At 30.2% G+C, this 20,000-nt stretch overlaps 1 protein-coding gene across 1 annotated transcript in view; it reads left to right on the plus strand.

Moving 5' to 3' along the window:
* The window catches only part of LOC145261143 (protein FAM135A-like), a 567,493-nt gene that overhangs the window by 316,536 nt on the left and 230,957 nt on the right, over window positions 1-20,000 (plus strand). The window contains exon 4 of the mRNA XM_080119438.1: window positions 1,059-1,284. Within this exon, the coding sequence (XP_079975564.1) occupies window positions 1,059-1,284 (226 nt within the window). The remainder of the gene's footprint in view (window positions 1-1,058; window positions 1,285-20,000) is intronic.

Here is a 20,000-nt window from a genome sequence, read left to right on the forward strand (position 1 = left end):
ACATAGTCTCCAAATTATAAGTCAGAAATACAGTATGTTTACCAAAATGGAATATTGCATGTGTCATTAGGACTTAAAATCAACATCCTTCTACTATGGAGTAGTTGCTAGAAAAGCAGAAAATTTAAAGTTGTAAATTTTATTGTTTAAATTTTATTGCCTGGCTTATTCATTTTTTCAATTTGCATAGACAAGATTTTGAGCCACTAAATCTATATATATAAAAGGCAAAATGTGTTGACCATTTCGTGTATGTCTTCAAAAGGCTTTTCTCGCACACGGTCCCGGGGTCGTTACAATAGCTTACAACTGTTTATATGGGTCCTAAATAATAATATGTACGATTTGGGAAAGCAAGTTGCATCTAGATTTATTTACGTCGAATTTTACAAAATTATTGCTATTTTGGCTTCTCGCGTGTTGATTGGGCTTTTTAGTATAAATATGTGAAACTAAGCTCAAACGACGTCTTCTCAGCGCTGGGAAAAACGTCCAGAAGCAATCAGCTTTGATCAGTCTTGTATATCAGTACAATTGGGAGCTGCTTTCCCCTCCCCAACATCTGTTGGGGGAAGAAAAAGTCAAATTTGGGTAAACAAACCCAAACGCTGCGTGACCTCTATTTGACCTTCTTAATTAGGTCAAATGGAAGCAGCAGAGTTAACTTTTATTGCGTACGCCTGTTTTTTATAGTTAAATAAATAAATTCAAACACACTTAACGTTGTCTGTCGCTGTGGCTCAATGGTTAACGTAGCACGTTTTTTTTTTTTTTTTCACACATTAATTTCCAACTCAAGGGTAAGGGTTCGATCCTCATACACTCACCTACCAAAACATTTTTTTATTATTATTTAACCCCCGGGCATCGCCGGGTACCCCCCGCTAGTATATTATAAATCTTTGAAAAACTTAATAAAATTGTAAAAATAGGTGTTTGTTTTTATTTTTTTCTAGAAAGCTTCTTATATATTTTTTGTTTTCAAATTTATGTCAGCCAGTAATGCATTGTTTTATTAATGTTTATCCTTTAATCAAAAGAGCATATATTTGATGGATTTATAAATATTGTCATTTATTCAATTTTATTTTCATTATCTATTTTTCTTATTTCTTCTTATTATGTCATAATTTTGTTTTTCCAGAGAATCCTCTTGTTCTCCCAGCCAGCATCATAAATGGCGTAGCAGTGAGCAAGACCTTTCAGATTCTTTACCGCAATGAGGATGTTCTTGTCAATGATGTGATATTATTCCGGATTCATATACTTGTTGACAGCTCAAAGGTAAATTATTGATCACACATTCAATCCTTGTCAACTGTTTTGTTATTTTTAGTTTTGTGTATTACTATCTCTTAGCAACTTTCCTTACAAAAAATAATCCTAAATTACCTAACATGTCTGATAATAGATGAACAAGATGACCAGAGTTTATTATATTCTTTTGATCAAAAATCTAAAAAGAATCTTACTTGGCAAACATGATTAAATAGCCACAAATAAAATGAAAAAGAGCAAGGCGCAGCTGACTTCAATACAGCTGCATCTCAACTGAAATCTTCATCTATCAGTCGCTGATCAAGTTAACCTTGTGAGTGTGAAATTTGGGAAATTTAAGAGTCTGATCCTCACAAGATAGTTTATTTTTATTTTAACACTTGTTTATGGATTCTCTGAATTCAACCACTTGGCCATATTAGGAACATTATTGTTCGCCAGATGATAAACCATCTTTCTTCCCATTACAAAACACTTCATCAAAAGAGGATTTTGCTGGTTTGGCCGCATACTATGCAGCGACTCATGTTTCCTCATAACCTGGATGTAAAAAAAAAAACAAAAAAAAACTAAAAAAACTGAAAGCAGCTTTAGAATTCATCTCGAGCTGCAACAAATTAGCTTTCTTTGTATTATTTGGATTATTCAGATTACTGTTTTAATCTTGGATATTTTGGCCAATGTAAACTTTGACCTTCTTGAAGTTGAACTTGGGAATCTGTACAAATTGGATGAAAATGCTCAGTAATAATCTGTTCAAAGTGATAGTCTTCTGGGTGTTAAAGGTTCAATCCTCAGTATGAGCAAAACTATGGATACAATTACAAATTACTTTAGACTTCGGCTTGATCATTTCTAATGGAACAAGAGCAATTGTAAACATGCACTAGGCGGTTGCATGTTTGTGGTGCATATGAATAGGACTTGCTACAGGCAAAAGATGTTTCGCTTAGAGAAAAGAGGTTACTCAAGAAATTGTAAATATTTCTTATTTGAGATTTGGCTGCCTAGAATGATTTCTTTATGAAAAAAAAAAAAAAAATGATTTCTTAAGTGGGGATCATACTGAGATATGAAGCCTTTAAAAAAAATGATGTTTGTACAGATAAGGTTCCCTGCTGTGATTATGACTCATGTAGGGACTTTCAAATTTAATGTTTTTCTAGATCCAGAAATCCTTAGGCATTAGATTTTTGTGTGTTCATAGATAAGGCTGGTTATTATCTCAAAGGACCAGTTCCTGGGTGGTTCCAAAATATCTATGTTCCAGCAGATGAGCAGGGAAATCAATGAAAGTTGATCCTCTAGGCATCACACACCATAGTCGGTTTTGTTTTCTGAGGTTTGATAGGCAGTTCAGTGTGTGTATCTCTTCAAACAAAATGGACATTTCAACTTGTTTTGATTTGGTTGGACAAGAATCTCTCACTTGCAAATTTGTTGTTCAAAAACGAATGTCATCCAATTTCCAGCATATAAACCCCCTATTACTTGTTTTAAACTGGTGTTGTGGTTTTATTTGGAGGGATGATTCTTCTGTTGGAGCACTGAAATTACACAGCTGTCATTGCAACCAGTGTTGAAATTAAGCAACAATTTTGAAACTGCACAAGTAGACACACACAACTTGTTCAGTAAGCACACATAGTGCGTGTTCACATAATTATAAAGCTGAGTCAATTAACTCTATTTGCATACTTTTTCTTATATTTTGTCATCACACAAAATACAGGTTAAAATATACTTTAGTTCTAGGATTGAGTTATATTTGAAAATATTCTATTTTAATTATTCTAATGAACTGTAATTTGTAATTAACTGAACAAGTCATCATTCAATCACTAAGCTATCAACGTATTTCTCTTGTTATTCTGTTCATTCAGCTACTCTAATATTTCTTAATGCCTCTATGAACATTTAAAGAAACAGTGACTTATTTTTCAGTATTGCTATCTAGTTTACGTAGTGTTTGTACACACCAGAAACAAGTATGTAAATTAGATAGTAAATAAGTTTCTTTATGCTTATTATTATTATTATATTATCTTAACAGATAGGTCACAATTTATGAATAAATAGTAGTTGTTGTTGTTGTAACCCAACAATTCATGAGTGTGTGTGTGTGTGTGTATTAGTGATTGGACGACTCAAATATTTTTCACGATTCCACACTAAATTCCCGATTCCGATACACTTACCAATTCTGATTCTTTATAAATCTCTAAATATTTAACTACAAAAGTGTTATTTTGTCCCGATTACCAAAAAAACACATCTTAAATGTGTCTATATTTTCTTAAACATAAAAACACTTGTGAGGGGGTGATCTAGAGATTTTAGTGTTGTTGGAAGTTTAAATCAATAAATATTTATTTTATTATTACTACAAGCAGTGGAAGATTTTTCAAATAAAAATAAATAATTTAAGGAATCAGTTTTGGCATCGGAAAATAGGCTCCAATTTTTCCGATATCATAAAAAGCTCCGATTTTTTTGATTTCCGATTCTGATCAATCGTCCCAACACTAGTGTGTGCGTGTGTGTGTGTGTGTATATATATATATATATATATATATATATATATATATATATATATATATAGGAAAAGTTTGAGTTTATAAACAAAAACAATTTTTAAGTTACCCTGGGTGAAATTAATCCCTATATATACACTTTAAGTAAAAAATTTTAATACCATTGTTAAAAATAAGTTAGATAATTATTAGGGTAGATTCTAAAAATTTAAATAATTTATAACGTCACTTATGTACATGCATTTCTAAAAAATAATTTTAGCAAATTTATATTTAAAGTTTGTAAAGATTTTTTCAATATATACATATAAGTTTCATCTTAATCAAGAATCATCAATATGACTAGATATAACTTTACCACCAATCATGAAATTCAAACTCTAGACTAAAGTCATTTCTGGCCTGTATCTGGTGTCTTTGCTTTTACTGTCACTGAGTCGGTTATACAACAAAAAAAGGAAAACATTCCTATTTATTAAACTGATGTAATGAATATAAGTACATCCGGGTTTTCGTCCTACAATATTGTGATTGGCTAATTAAGCTATAAATACAGGTCAGTAGTGGCATTCTGGGTGAGATAGCAAAAGATACACAAACCTCACAAACTCTGCTGCATCTATGATACTCATTCATACTGTGATTACTCCAACTGAAGTGAGACCGCTCAACTACTTCAACTTTTTAGAGATTATATCATAAACTAACACAGTCTCTGTATAGTGTTTGACCAACCAAGTGGATAGAACTTTGCAATATTGTTTTAGTTAGCATTTCATATTTTCCTTACTAAGTGCTTTTCCTTGACAATGGCTTTAAATAATTGTGTGGCTTTGGCATAAAGTAACGTCACAAAGGTTTACATGCTGCAAAAATGTACAAATCTACCAGAGTATTCCTTATTGTGTTTAATTCTGATTTCATCTCACCAAAAAGGTTATTAGTGCTTAGAATGTGTGCATACTCGTTAAAGTGCCTTATTCTCCCTGATTTATTATGAATTTGATGTCTGAATTACAATTCTGTTATTGATTTCCGAGTAAAGATGAAATAATTTATATATTTTTTTATTATCTAAAATGCTATCTTGACACAATCCCAGGAGTGCTTTCCCTTCAGGGAGTATTTATGAAATGAAGAGAAACAGATTTATTACTTGTCACCTGAAAGGCTTCCACTGGCTATTTTATAAGTTTTGAATGATCCCCCCCCCCACACACACTCTTTTCATCTTACCTTCCTAGTAAAACAGGTAAATAGCTATTGTATGTAATTAATATTGTTAGTTTCTCGAGAAAATTACTTCTGATTGTAAAATGATGGTATGAAAATTGCTGTCAGTAAGTAAATACAAATTGTGAGAGACTCCTTGCACACTAGGTATAAGGATGAGTAATGTGGACTATATATAGTTTTAATTTTAGGTGGTTGATACCTCTCATTTTCGATAGCACTCATTTTTGTAAAATTCTATCCAACAGTATTAGACATCAATTAATAAATATTCCCCAAGTTTCAGTTTCTTTGAAGTATTTAAATGGGTTTTTGCAGACATAATATGGGAACAACCTCTGATTTGAAAAATGAAAAATATCAGGTTTTCATTAAATTTGATTCACCATAGTCATTAGATATAAATTATGATTTTGTGAACTTCAGTTTTTTTTAAGATCGTTTAAAGCTGAAACTGTAAATGTTCTAGAATCAAAATCATGTAATGAATTTAAATGAAAATTATCTTTATCAATGTTTATAAGGGGGTGTTAAAGTGGTGCTAACCTGTACTGTTCAGAGAATTTTACCAGTATTGTAACTCTTAGTGTATATGCATATATATATATATATATATATATATATCATCTCGTACAACAAAACATTACAATCAAAACCAAAAATATTAATGACTAAAAATATTAGGAGCAATACTTATCTAAAAAAACAAGTATTAAGAAAATAGCTTCTAATACCCATACTAATATATTAAATGTATTCCATAATTAAAAGCAATAAATAAATATACAAAAAAAAAATAACCAAACAAAATTAATAAATACACAAACACAAAAATAAAAAGTAAATAAACAATATACTCGACTACACCTCTTTTCTCTTCTTTTTTCCTCTTTCCCTGGCAAAACATTGGAAAAAAATTATAAAAATAAGAAAAAAGATAACACACCTATTTGTATAAAAAACATAAGCCTGATGAAGATCATAAAGATTGAAAGCTCTAGGGAGTGAAATAAAAACCATTACAATCATATTATACCAACTACCACCACGAACCAGAAAACTTGCTTGCTTCTTTGAGAACATTACTATGAAAAAAAATAAATAAATAAAAATAAATAAATAAATAACACTGAAATTCTGTGGTATTAAACCTGTGAATATATATATATATATATATATATATATATATATATATATATATATATATATATATATATATATATATATATATATATATATATATATGGGATTAGAACAAGAGTCTAAAGAGCAGAGTATATTTTAATGTATTAGTAAATTCATTAATACAATTACAATAACAGAAAAGAAAACAGTGCACATTGTAATGTAGATATATAATAAGCTCGATAGGCATATATGTATATATTAAATTTATTTATACAAACATTGATATACATTAATATACCTGCTCTGTTTATTCATTGAGCACTTTTTGGTAGACACATGTTGTTTCAATGGATGTACTTCTAGGAAACTAAACTCTACTGCCATAATATAGATATATGTATGTGTGTGTGCAGGGGTTGGACAAAATAATGGAAATGCCTTGTGAATTTTGTATCAATTAATTGGTGGTTTAAAACTATAAACATTGAAAAAATTAGTAAAATGTTAGTTTTGTTTTTAGCAAGATACAATTCTTTCTGGCATGGTCCCAAGAATGTTTACATGGCCCTTGAGAGGAAAAAATGTGCTAGTGCAAGACCTTTTTTGCTTGCCCAGCACTGTTTATATCTAAATAATTCAGTTGCACTAAATTATATGTTCTGAGTAATAAAGAGTATGATGCCTATTTAGAATTACTCTTGATTAAAAAACAAACAAACATACAGAAAAATCTTTGACTTATGTACTCATCACAGAACGAAAATGTCATATTCCAAAAAATCACATAAATTAATCAAGTAGTTTTTCTTATTGAAAAATCAAATATTACAACTTTCAGTAATTAAAAATTTTTTAAAATTATTTTGAATATAAACAAAATCTTGATAGTCTAATTGAATAATTTAAAAAAATTTTAATTACTGAAAGTTGTAATATTTGATTTTTGTCAAGACATGAAACAATATAACCACTTTTGATCTCCTCGTGGCTTAATACAATTTGATTTTCTTAATTTAAAAAAACACTACTTGATCAATTTATGCAATTTTTGGAATATGAAATATTCGTTCTGTGTACATACATGATAATTCATGATTTTCTGTATTTTTGTTTTTTAATGAGGTGTAATTGTAAATAAGCGTCATATTCGTTATGACTCAGAGCATATAATATAGTGAAACTGAATTATCTAGATATGATGAATGTTGGAAAGGTGGAGGGCATAAAAGGCTTTGCACTAGCACATTTTTCCTCTCAAGGGCCCTGTAGACACACCATACCAGACAGACCACACCAAAAAGACTGGTATCTTGCTGAAAACATGTAACCAACATTTTGGTAATTTTTCAATTTTTATTTTTTCCAACCTCTCTCTCTTTCTCTATCTCTCTCTCTTTCTCTATCTCTCTCTCTCTTTCTCTCTCTCTCTCTCTCTCTCTCTCTCTCTCTCTCTCTCTCTCTATATATATATATATATATATATATATATATATATATATATATATATATATATATATATAGTCATCCACATACAGTACTGTTTCGCTGTTTCACAGCTCATCAGTACGGCTAGACAGGCAACTACCTCAAGCCAGGATTGAAACCCAACCGTCTGTATGGCAGTCAAGGCTCCTAACCATTACGCTATTGGCGGCTGCTGAACGAGTAGTGAATTTAATGATGTTTTGACATTGTCCGAAATACCTCCGCTCGATTTGTTTACACAAAGAGCGTCGCTTATATGCCTATGGTAATTCATGTATCACTTCTCAATATGCTCAACTCAAGGTGAGGAGCAGCAAAATTAATGAGAATATATATATATATATATATATATACTCACATCAATTTTGATGTGTGAGGTTCGCAACAACAACTAAGTTGTTCAGAAATGTTTAGTGATCCAGGCTTTGTGCAGAACCAATGACACTTTTTGATACAACTGCTGTTGGTACAATGGCTGTCACAAGACATAGCAGAGAGTTGAACTCAGTTTACATCAGTTTTCTTTCTCTCAGACGCCTGTATTAGTGAAGACTGAGGGTGCATCCCAATGGATTAAATGTGCCCCCAAATACAAATTTGGAAATTTCTACATTCCAACGCAGTACATTCGGTGTCTAGCATTCCCAAATGGTCACCCACCTGATACTGGGCAGGCCTCACCATTGCTTGGCTTTGGTGATCTGGTGAGAACCAGGGTGTCAATGTGATCATGTTGTTTATGTGTGTGTAAAACCTTTCTTAAGACATATATCCTAAAATGAAACTTAAGGCAGCAGGTTTTGTAAATGCATAATATTCCCAACTTTTCCTGATTGAAGTTTATAAAAACAATAAACTTAGCTGAAAACTTTACCGCAGTTTCATGGTTTATTCATTCATCAGAAGTTTTGTATGATGATCTTAAAAATCTTATACAGCTGAATGAAAAAATTTAAACTGACAGTGATAAGCCGTGATACTACACTAACATTTCCAGATTAATCAAATTTGTTATTGTTATACAGCTCTATCTAGAAAGAGATTCAGGACTTTATATCTACAAATCTGCTATCTTGATTTGGCTTGCTTTCGGAATGCATACTTGAATGACCAATTCTGATAAGTTGATTATTATGTTATGTATATATATTAGATTTCTTGCAAGTATATGGCATCAACCTGTTGGTAGGCATTATATAATGTTAGATTTATGCACTTACCTATTATCTATCTGCAAACAATTTGACGTACAAGCGTGAACAGGATGATGATTGCAACAGCTGCCTAATTATGTTCATCGGACTTGATATGAATAACTCAGCTTCTTTCTTTTCTTTTTCTAACAATCTCTGTTTAAGTATTTAGACATATGTCAGTCAAACATTGTTATCTTATCTGCATGTTTTTCGGTGACAACAAAACAAAAACTTATAAGTAAAAATTGTTTGCTCACCATTATGCCAAAGCTGTGAAGTCAGTAAACAAACACTTGACTCCTGAAATTTTAAAATGTTTTATTCGAAATCCAATTAGCAAAATTTTAAGAGCGTTGACTTTTCACTAATTCTTCTTTTTTCACTAGTAATCTATTTCCAGCCCACTTGTCATAATGGTAAGAGTGTTCGATAATGAGCTGGAGAACCAGGTTTCTATCATTAGCCAAGTCATAACAAAGACTTCAAAGATTGTATTTAATGCTCTCTTGCTAAACACTCAGAATTATAAGGAGAGGATCAAGGGCAAGTGGAGTAATCCTTGGAATGAAGTGTTCTCTCCCTTCTACACATCAGTGTAGCAGCTAATGAAACAGGAGCCTTTGGGTCGCCCTCAACTAGTCATCCTTTTATTATATAAAAATGAGTTGTTTGTTTGGGTGTTGTGTAGGGATAAGAGTTGTCTATCCTTGAACAGACAGTAACCAGTGGTTATCTCCCCTTATGGTTATATATATAGTAAAGACATGGAGGCAGCCATTTGTTTTGTGTTGAGCGCAATAACGAGCTGGAAGGACACATTTTTCCACATTACACGACCATTACAAGTGTGTATGTGTTCAGCTAAGTGGAAACTACAATAGACACCCGCAAAGCTGATATATAACTTTTCAGCATTGCCTCATACTTTTTTTTTCTAATATTCTTTTAGTGGTCAACAGGAAGAAAATTAACAAGAGGGTGACCAACATTTAGAGTGATTTTATTGATCTATTTTATTTTTTCTGTCGATCTTTAATGTGAAATCATACTTGTGATAGGGGAGAGATGGGGTATAAAATAGAGTAGATAAGATTGGGTGACACATATAGAAAGAGGGGTAGAGAAAGGTAGAAAGAAAGATTTCCTCACTTTTTAACTCTTGTTTTTGTCCAGCTTTTTTAAACCTTCAATATTTCAAATAACATATCCTTCATCAGAGATAAAAAGTGTTTCATAACAAATATAAAGGTATTACCGTTTTTTATATAATTAGTAATTTTTTTTTGTTTTGTTTTTTTTAATGTTACCAAAGTGTCTGTTGGTTGTTCTTGGAGTGATTAAGATTAAGAAACAGCTCCTTTTTATATAGAAATTTAAAAGCCGAGCTAATACCTTTACATTTGTTATGTAGCATTTTCGATCTCTGATGAAAGATATTATCCGAAAAATGTAAGACATGTCAAGGAAAAAATTAATGATTTTCAATAATTAAAAAATTGCATCTAAAAGGTGGTTCCAAGAGCATTTCTTCAAAACTCTGAATTCAATGTTTATGTATGTATAATGTTTGTTTTTAATGAACAAAATTTGAAGAGGTACAAAAAAATAAAAAAATGATGCAAGATAAAAATGAGGCTGCAGAGTAGGTAATCTAAAGTCTCAACTCCTGAAATTTTAAAATCTTCAGCTTTGATCCCACAAAATTTTCTTCTTCCACTAGTATTTATATATATATACTATATATGATGAGTGCCTGGTTCTCATTACCACGATGAAGTTTCTAAAACCAACTTCATATTATAAAACCACTTGTGGACATTTCTGCCTCTGTTGATATTGACAGAAAAAACATTATAATCAAGTTTGAACTCGTGCAAAAACAAAACACTAGATGTATCGCTTCCTTTTTTTTTTATCTTTGTTATTAAGTGCTTATATGTTTCAACATTGTATCATTAAGCATATAAAATCTAGTTTAAACACCGCAAAAATATCAACCTAAATCAATCGAAAAATCTGCTCATATTTTACGAACAATTTAATAACAATGTTTCTGTCGTATCTATACATATGTACTCACACTTTGAATGACGATAAAAACCTTTTATTTATGAACGTAGAGTGAAATGAAATAGCTTTCAATACAAATATAATTGAAGAATCATGTTCACAAATATTCAAATTGAAAAACCTTTTGCAAGTACTTCCATGGAATGTTCTAATGAATTTATTGCATTTACCCCTAACCAACAGAAAAATTCAGCCTTTTCATTGTAGAAGTTTCCAGATGCCGGAAGATTTCCTACTATGACAGCTTTTTTACTCTGACCGCTTGCCTTTGAAATTCCTTTCTTGCTCTCTGTTTTCCCGACTGTATCAACATGTGAAACTTTTAATGTAATGTGAACATTTTACTGTCCACTTGTGGGCAAGATTTGGAGGGTAACGTATCACAGTAGCCCCTAACACTACATTGTTTCAATTAAATTAAAAAAAGCAAGAAAAGCAGATAGTAGTTTACTTAGGTATATATTTTAATGCCTTTGGGTATGATAAAAGTAAGAGATTGATGTTAGGGTGAGGGTGATTAATGACGATCTTATAATGGTATTTTGAAGGTCAGTTAAAGGAGTTGAGAAACGAGCAACTATTTTTTTTTTTATTTGCTTCAACCCTGTCCAATTAAGTGTTCTTATTAAAAAAAAAAAAATACTAAGGTGTTTGACTTCTAACTATTATAAACATCCTGAGTGAATAAGCTCTGATGTTTTTGTATATGTTTACATTAGAAATATGTTAATTGCTGTTTTGCAAGAACTGAGCCACACTGAACAAACTATTTTACTTCAGTATTTCTACAACTTTAAACAGCAGACTCATTGCATTGTTCATGTTTGTTTAAAGCCTAGTTGATTGGAAAGGTTTTGACAAAATAAAAATAATTACAAATTGAAAATAAATTCACAATTTATAGCATAAAAAGTGTACATTAATTTTTTATGGCGCAAGATATGAATTTAGAATGAAGTATATACAATTGACTATAATGTTTTCTTGGAAGAACATGAATACAGAAGATGACTCATATTTAAAAGTTCAATATCTCTGAGCATCTTGTTTGAAATTAATAAAATAACACATTTAATGCTTAATCCTATTTCAACAATTAAAAGAAAAAAATTGTTTTTAATTATTTTATTTTGTTAAATCTTTTTAACACATCCGTATTTTTATTAGATCTGAAATCTAATACTGTCCACACAATTCTTTTTGCCATAATTGTAAAATTAATCAATATTATTTTTAAAAAAATATTTACATTCTTAGTATGCTCTGGCAACATATTCTAGTTTATTGGGGTCATCATCATCAATTCATTGGATTGTACAATTTAATTTAATTATAATTTTTGTCTTTGCAATGTTTTTTATATAGTTATTGTAATACCCAATCTTTATAATTCCAATTTACCATGATAATCCTTGTAGAATTTATTGAATAAAAGCATATTTTAGATAGGTATAAATTTTATGAACCAAAAATGGCCTCTATAAAAGTAGGAATTAAGGCAAATCTGTTAGCAAACCATTTCTTAACAAAATTCCATAATAGAAACAATGGAGGATTTTGTTCTTATTGTGAAGGCCTTAACATAAATGTAAATGGCACCTCTTAGCCCTTTGGTTAAGAGGAAAGTGTAGTATCTAGTTTTATGACTAATTCATTAAAATTTATTTTTTATGTTCTGCAAATAAATAATACAAAGTTCTGTTCTGATATGCTATTTCATCTTTCTAAACTGAGGCAATTTTGATTTTTGCCCCAATTCAGAATACTGGATTTTCTTGCATTAAAAAACAACCTTGTATATAACTGTCATTGTGCGAGAAGCGGGTAAATATGGACATCTTGTCATGTTAAAAAAATATAGTGTTTATTTTTACAATAGCATTCTATACCATTCCCAGCTTAATAATAATATGATTTCACATAACAAAATCGTTTGGTACCACTTTTGTGTCTACTTATGAAAATCAAGATGTATACTGCTAAACCTTAGGTGTAAAATCCAGTTTGATCAAAACTGGTAAATGATTTTGATTTTAGAATAATATCTAAAATTTGAAGCTTAAGTTTAAGGAGGTTTAGGAAGAAATTGAAATTCAGAAAATTTTGATTGATTAAAATAGTATGCAAATTAGAATATTTTAATGAAATTCAACCCAAATATATATTTGAATATTCAAATGGAAGATTGTGTCCATATTATGTATCTCAAATCGGTAAAGTCGCTAAGAGTCTTGAGGTGATATGAAAAAAATAATTCAGTGTAGACGTTGAAAATGTTTCTTTTTTTAAATATTATTACATGAGGAGTCATTTTGAGCCAATGTCTTTTATTTTAAGCATATAAACTCAAGAAATACCCGATTTAGATCTGTAAACATTAGTTAAAATCTAACCAATATTGCTCTTTTTATCTGTTTCATTTTGAAGCAAAAATCCTTGACCTTGTTGATCGTAAAAACGAACCACTGTGATCCAAAACGAAAAATGAAACAAGAATAGCTTTCATTTGTTTTATTGCACAATAGTGTTTGTAAATAAAATATTTTTCATTGTTTCTCAAAGTGTGGCTTCAGTTTTTATTTTTGCTTTAAGTTTTCAATTTTGGCTTGTTTCATTTTAACACAAGACAAACAGTCAGAGAGTATCTAATTGACTGAGGTTATAATGTTGGATTTGTGCTAAAGTTGACCACCTTTTCTTAATTCCCTAAAGAAGACTTAACTGTAATTTTTTAAAAAATGGCTAACTATAATAGTTTTAAATATTAACATTTTTTTCTTACAGACACTAGCGTTTCATGCTTATACAATCACCAGTGTAGGAAGTGATAATTACTGCTGGTTGAGGGGATTCAAGATAATTTTTATTCCTACAGACACTAGCGTTTCATGTTTTCATTAGTGTAGGAAGTGATAATTACTGGTGATCGGGGGATTCAAACCCAGTCACAGTCACCCTTGACTTTGTAGTCTTGGAAGTTATATATACTGGAGCAAAGTTTGAGGGAGATAAAAAAATTTGCTATTTTGATTTATATTATGTTTCATATATATAAAGGATCTATATGATAACTATTGATTTTATATCAATAGTGGTATTTTTCCACAGAGATGGATATAAGCAGAGCTTGAAGAGAGTCCAACATAGGCAATTAGATGTTGATCCTCTTTCTCTTAGATTTGAAATTGATGTACCAATGTTTTTCTGATCTTCTGTCATACAAATAACGGTTTATAACTTTTCTTTATTCGTTTTCTATTGGTAACATGCAAGAATAAAAATATTATGAAAAAAATTGAAAAACTTTTTTTACAAGTACATATTTTCGACTGATACTTCGGTCTTCATCTGTGTAGTGAAAGAAGGAGAACATATAGCCAATGAGAAGGCGTCACGTAAGTCTTAAACCCATATACATATAAGTACGCACATACACAAATTCACGCAATACATATATACATATAAAAGAAGAATTAAACAGTAAATAAATATAAAGAAATGCGCCTTTAACTGTCTAATATTTTGAATTCCAACAATAGTATTTATTCCAAGAGAAAGCAAAAATCCAAAGGATATAAGACGTTATGAGGAGAGATGCTGTATAAATATATATATTCTTGCAATTACACTAGCATTTGCTCCTTCTCGAGCTCCAAACAAAACTTCTGAGCAATCTCAATAGTTTCCCCATCCAAATATATTTTCTTCACATCCGAGTTCTCTTACATTTCTTGTACACAGTAAGAATAATGAGAATGAAAGTTTGTAATAATTACTCTGAATTACATAATATACTTTTCTGTGTTCCTATAGGTTTACTATTTTATGTTTGATATTTATATATGATCTGATATTTTATGTTTGATATTTATATATGATCTGATATTTTATGTTTGATATTTATATATGATCTGATACTTATTGAGTTGAATTATTTGCTAATGATTTTAAATTACCAGTTTGATGATTATTACAAAATTATATACAAATACATTTTTATCAATCGTAAAATACATCTTGCACATCTCTGAACGTCGGTCATCTGTGATGAACTCATTTCACTGCAGGTTTCGGGTTCTAATTGTTCACACTTTCTCCACCAGCAAGTCAAGCATTTCTCAAAAGAAAAATGTTTGCTCCTCGACTGTAACAGAGAGACTGGTGCTACCAGATCAAAGTCTCTGAAGATATTGACTTCCTGTTTCAAATGCACTGTAAATCAAAGTTTTTGTCACGTTATCTCTTTGCAAAGCTTAATCATGTACTTTCTTTCTTTTTTCCATTAAATTGAACTTTGACAATGAAATTTAAAAAAAAAAAAACATTCATTGCAACAAAATTAACCAAGAGACCTCACACTGAGTCTAATTCAGACACTGAAAATAGGGAAAACTTCCCAAGATTCATTATTCTGGAAGCAATAGACAACATCCCATTGACAAAAATATCTCCATTTTTAATACAAAGGGTAATTTCTACAAAAATAACACCCAGAGCAGTTAAAAATTTATGAAATGGGACACTCCTAGTGAGGTAGAAAAAATAAGATATACTGATGGTCTACTAAAATTAGAAAAATTCCGTGACAAAAAAAATTAAAACCTATCCCCATGGAAAAATGAATACATCAAAAGGTGTTATTCGAAACAAAGAACTATCCAGTTGTTCAATTGACGAAATAAAAATGGAACTAAAATCCCAAGGCTTAATTGACATAAAAAGAGTGTTTATAAAAAGAATTGAAGCATTGTACTAACAAACGCCTACATCATGACCTTTAATACATCAAACGCTCCAAAAAAGAGATAAGAATTGGTTATTCAATTGAAAAAGTAGAACTATTTATACCAAACCGTCTACCATATCAGAAATGTAAGAAATTTAGGCATCATGAGGATGTATGTTACAACTGACCAATGTTGTGGCAGATGTGCTAAAAAATCCCGGTCATAACACAAATGAATGCACAAATAGATGCAAATGTGCAAACTAAAGAGGATCACCCTGCCTATGCAAGGACCTGCGATATATGGAAAAAAGAAAAAAGAAATTATAACGGTAAAACAAAAAGAAAACATTTCATTCCCTGAAGCAAAAAAAAAATTGTAGTAGATTATATGAGAGACAAAAGTTATGCACAAATTATAGAAAAAAAGAAATCACAGAAAAAAAGGAAAAATGACATACTTGTTGAAAAATTAATGAAACTGGGCCCAAATGATTGGCAAAAATTCATAATCGAAATAAAACCTAAAATCACAGATACTACAAACGTGGAAACCTACCCTGAAATAAACCAAAACAAAGATCAAATAAATTAAAAAAAAAAAAAAAAAAAAAAAAACAATAGCATCAAACCAAACAAAAATAAAATCTCTACAGATCCCTAGCATATCCGAAAACAAAAAAGTCCAAGAAAGAATCAATAAAAAAAAAAAGAAACAAAGCAAGGACCAAAATCCCCCATCACAATCACAAACTAAAACAAAAAATAAGCAAGAGACTACTAAAACTATGAAAGTTGACAATAATATAAACAATCCAAAACAATAAAATAAAACATAAACCATGGCTAATAAATGGAATATTAGAGGCCTAAAAATTAATATGGAAGAAATAATACTCCTCATCAAAACCCTTCGCCCTGCAATAATTTGCCTAAGAAACACACTTAAAAGAAAATGATAAAATTAATATAAAACATTACTCAATATACAACTGCATAAACAAAACATTAGACATAGTCACTGGTGGATCATCATTACTCATAAATATAAATGTTCCACACAGCGCAGTAAACTTAAAAACAAGCATACAAGCCGTTACAATAACTGCAACACTACACAAAGCAATTATCGTCTGCTCACTTTATATACCACCAAATGAAACAATAGATTAAATAGAACTGAATGATCTAATCCACTAATCCAACAACTACCAAAACCTTTTTTATTAGTGGGTAACTTTAATAGCCATAACGAACTATGGGGCAATAAAAAATAAAACGACGAAAGAGGCCAAATCATTGAAAAAATAATCAGCCAAAAACAGTAATAAAGAGAGAACATGTACCTCCATTCAGCAACAGGAACACTATCAACAATAAACCTAACATTGTGCCCAAACCATATACATGGATCATAGCTGGAGAACACATGAAGATACATGTGGAAGCGACCACTTCCCAATCATGCTGGAAAACGAGAACCCCAAATTAGAGGACAAAATGCCCCACTGGAATATACAAAAAGCAAATTGGGAAAAATACTAAAATGTATGCCAACATAGATTAATACCCGAAGCAAACACTAACTCTGTACATATTACCTATTTTAGCAATATGCACAAGAAAGTCCAAGAAAGAATCATTACATAAGAAAACATACAAAAAAACTCTACATATTCGAAATACAACAAACCCTGGTTCAATAAAGAATGCAAAAAAGCCATAAGAATAAGCCTTGTTAACTTGAGAAAATTCAAAAATAATCCAACAAAAGAATATTTGGACACATACAAAAGCAGCAGAGAAAAAGCACGGAAAACTATCAAAGAATCAAAACAAAACACATGAAAAAACTATGTATTAAAAATAAATGAAAACACTAAAACCAAAAACGTATGGGAGATGGTCAGGAAAATATCAGGGAAGAACAACAAAAACTCGATCAAACACCTAATATGCAACAACATGAAGATCACCGATATGGAAAACATTGCAAACAAACTAATAGAACAATTTTCAATAAATTCATCATCAAAAAATAAAAAATTCCAAATTATAAAACTTAATGACGAAAAAAAAAAAAATTAACTTCAGATCAAAAAATGGAAGAAAAATACAACCAACCACCATTCAATAGCACAGAACTAAAAGAAATCTCATGATACAGCAGTGGGCTCTGATGAAATCTATTATCAATTTCTTAAAAAACTACAAAAACCATCTCTGGACTAGTTTCTACAAATATATAATGAAATATGGATAAATAATAGTATCCCAAAAAATGGGAAGCAGCCTACAGCGATCCCAAAAAAAAAAGACATTTAAAATAACGATTAACAAAAGATTAACTTGGTTTTTAGAAAACAAAAACCTGATTACAGAACATCAGTCAAGTTTCAGGAAAAGAAGAAGCCCCATCGACCACTTAATAACACTTGAAATAAATATTAGGGAGGCATTTGCCAAGAACACCTAATAGCAATTTTTTTTACCTCGAACAAGCATATGCCACTACTTGGAAGTACGGCATCAACTGCACGAACTAGGACAAAAGTGAAATGCCAGAATTTATCAACAACTTTTTAAATGAAAGACTCTTTCAAGTATGGATGGACAACATACTTTCAGTCCAAAAATAAATGAGCCATAGAAAATGGATTCAAATTTTCAGAAGAGAAAACAAAATGCATAGTTCCATTACAACCCTATCTTGAAACTGGACAATAATAATATCTCAATTGTTAACCAACACAAATACTTGGGCATCATATATCAAATAAATTGCATTCATACCACACATAAAATACTCATAAACAAAATGCCACAAGACCATGCAATTAATCAAAGTGTTAGCACACACCAACTGGAGTGCCGATAAAACTACATTATTAAAACTAATAATCTTAGATCCAAACTTGACCACAAATGTTACATCTGTGGAGCAGACAGAAAATCATATGTGAAAGAATTGGATATGATACACCACCAAGGATTGAGATTGGTCTTTGAAGCCTTCAGAACCTCTTCGATGAAGAGCTTGTATGTGGAGGCTAACGAACCACTACTAACCCTAAGAAAACAAAAACTAGCTCTATAATATCACTTAAAGCTCACATCATGTCCATCAAACCCTGCATATCAGTGTGTTTTCCATCTACAATATGCACATCTCTTCAGCAAAAGAAAATATTATCAAACCCTACAGTTTCCGTATAAAGAACCTCCTCACAGAAACCCAAATGGACATAACAAAAATACATGAATCTATCAACTTGGGAACCCCACCTTGGATGGTTGAACAACTATTCATAATATTAAAATTGAGTAAATATTCTAAAACAAAAACGCCTTACTCAACCTTCCATGAAAAACTATTTAACATCCAAAATAAATATAAAGAATACTCACAAATCTACAGAGATGGATCAAAGGATGAAGACAAGCTAGGATGTGCAGCCTTCCATAAAAATAAAAAATTTAAAGAAAAGACTCCCGGATGGGGCTTCTGTGTTTAGTGCAGAGGTGTTTGCCATTGACTTGGCGCCAGATATAATAACAACTGATAATCATAAAAAAATATCTCATCCTCACAGATTCTCTATTGGTACTTATATCACTAAAAGAAAAAAAAATTACAAATCTCCTAAATAAAATAAACACCATAACAATAAATAAATACATAATCTTCTGCTGGATTCTAAGACACATCAGCATCTACATGAACGAAAAAGTAGATAAAGCAGCAATAAAGTCACTTCAACAAAATCATACACTGGGAAAAATCCCTTATACAGAACTAAAATCCCAATATAAATATATATATATATATATATATATAAATATATATATATATATATATATATATATATATATATATATATAAATATATATATATATATATATAAATATATATATATATATATATAAATATATATATATATATATATATATAAATATATATATATATATAAATATATATATATATATATATATATATATAAATATATATATATATATATATATATATATATATAAATATATATATATATATATATATATATATATATATATATATAAATATATATATATATATATATAAATATATATATATATATATAAAAAGAAAATGGCAAAAACATTGGAACTCATACATAGAGAATAAACTATTCAAAGTAAAACAAAATGTAGGAATAAAAGATACAAAAAAGATGTCAAGAAAAGAAGAGGTAGTAATGACTAGACTACAAATAGATCACACTCATGTCACTCACTCAGATCTACTAGAAAGAGAAAAGGTGCTTAATTGCATAACGTGTCAAGTGCCCCACAGAATACATCATATACTGACGG

Source organism: Euprymna scolopes, chromosome 3 (assembly GCF_053919585.1).
Source record: "Euprymna scolopes isolate OS-2025 chromosome 3, ASM5391958v1, whole genome shotgun sequence".
NCBI lineage: Eukaryota > Metazoa > Mollusca > Cephalopoda > Sepiida > Sepiolidae > Euprymna > Euprymna scolopes.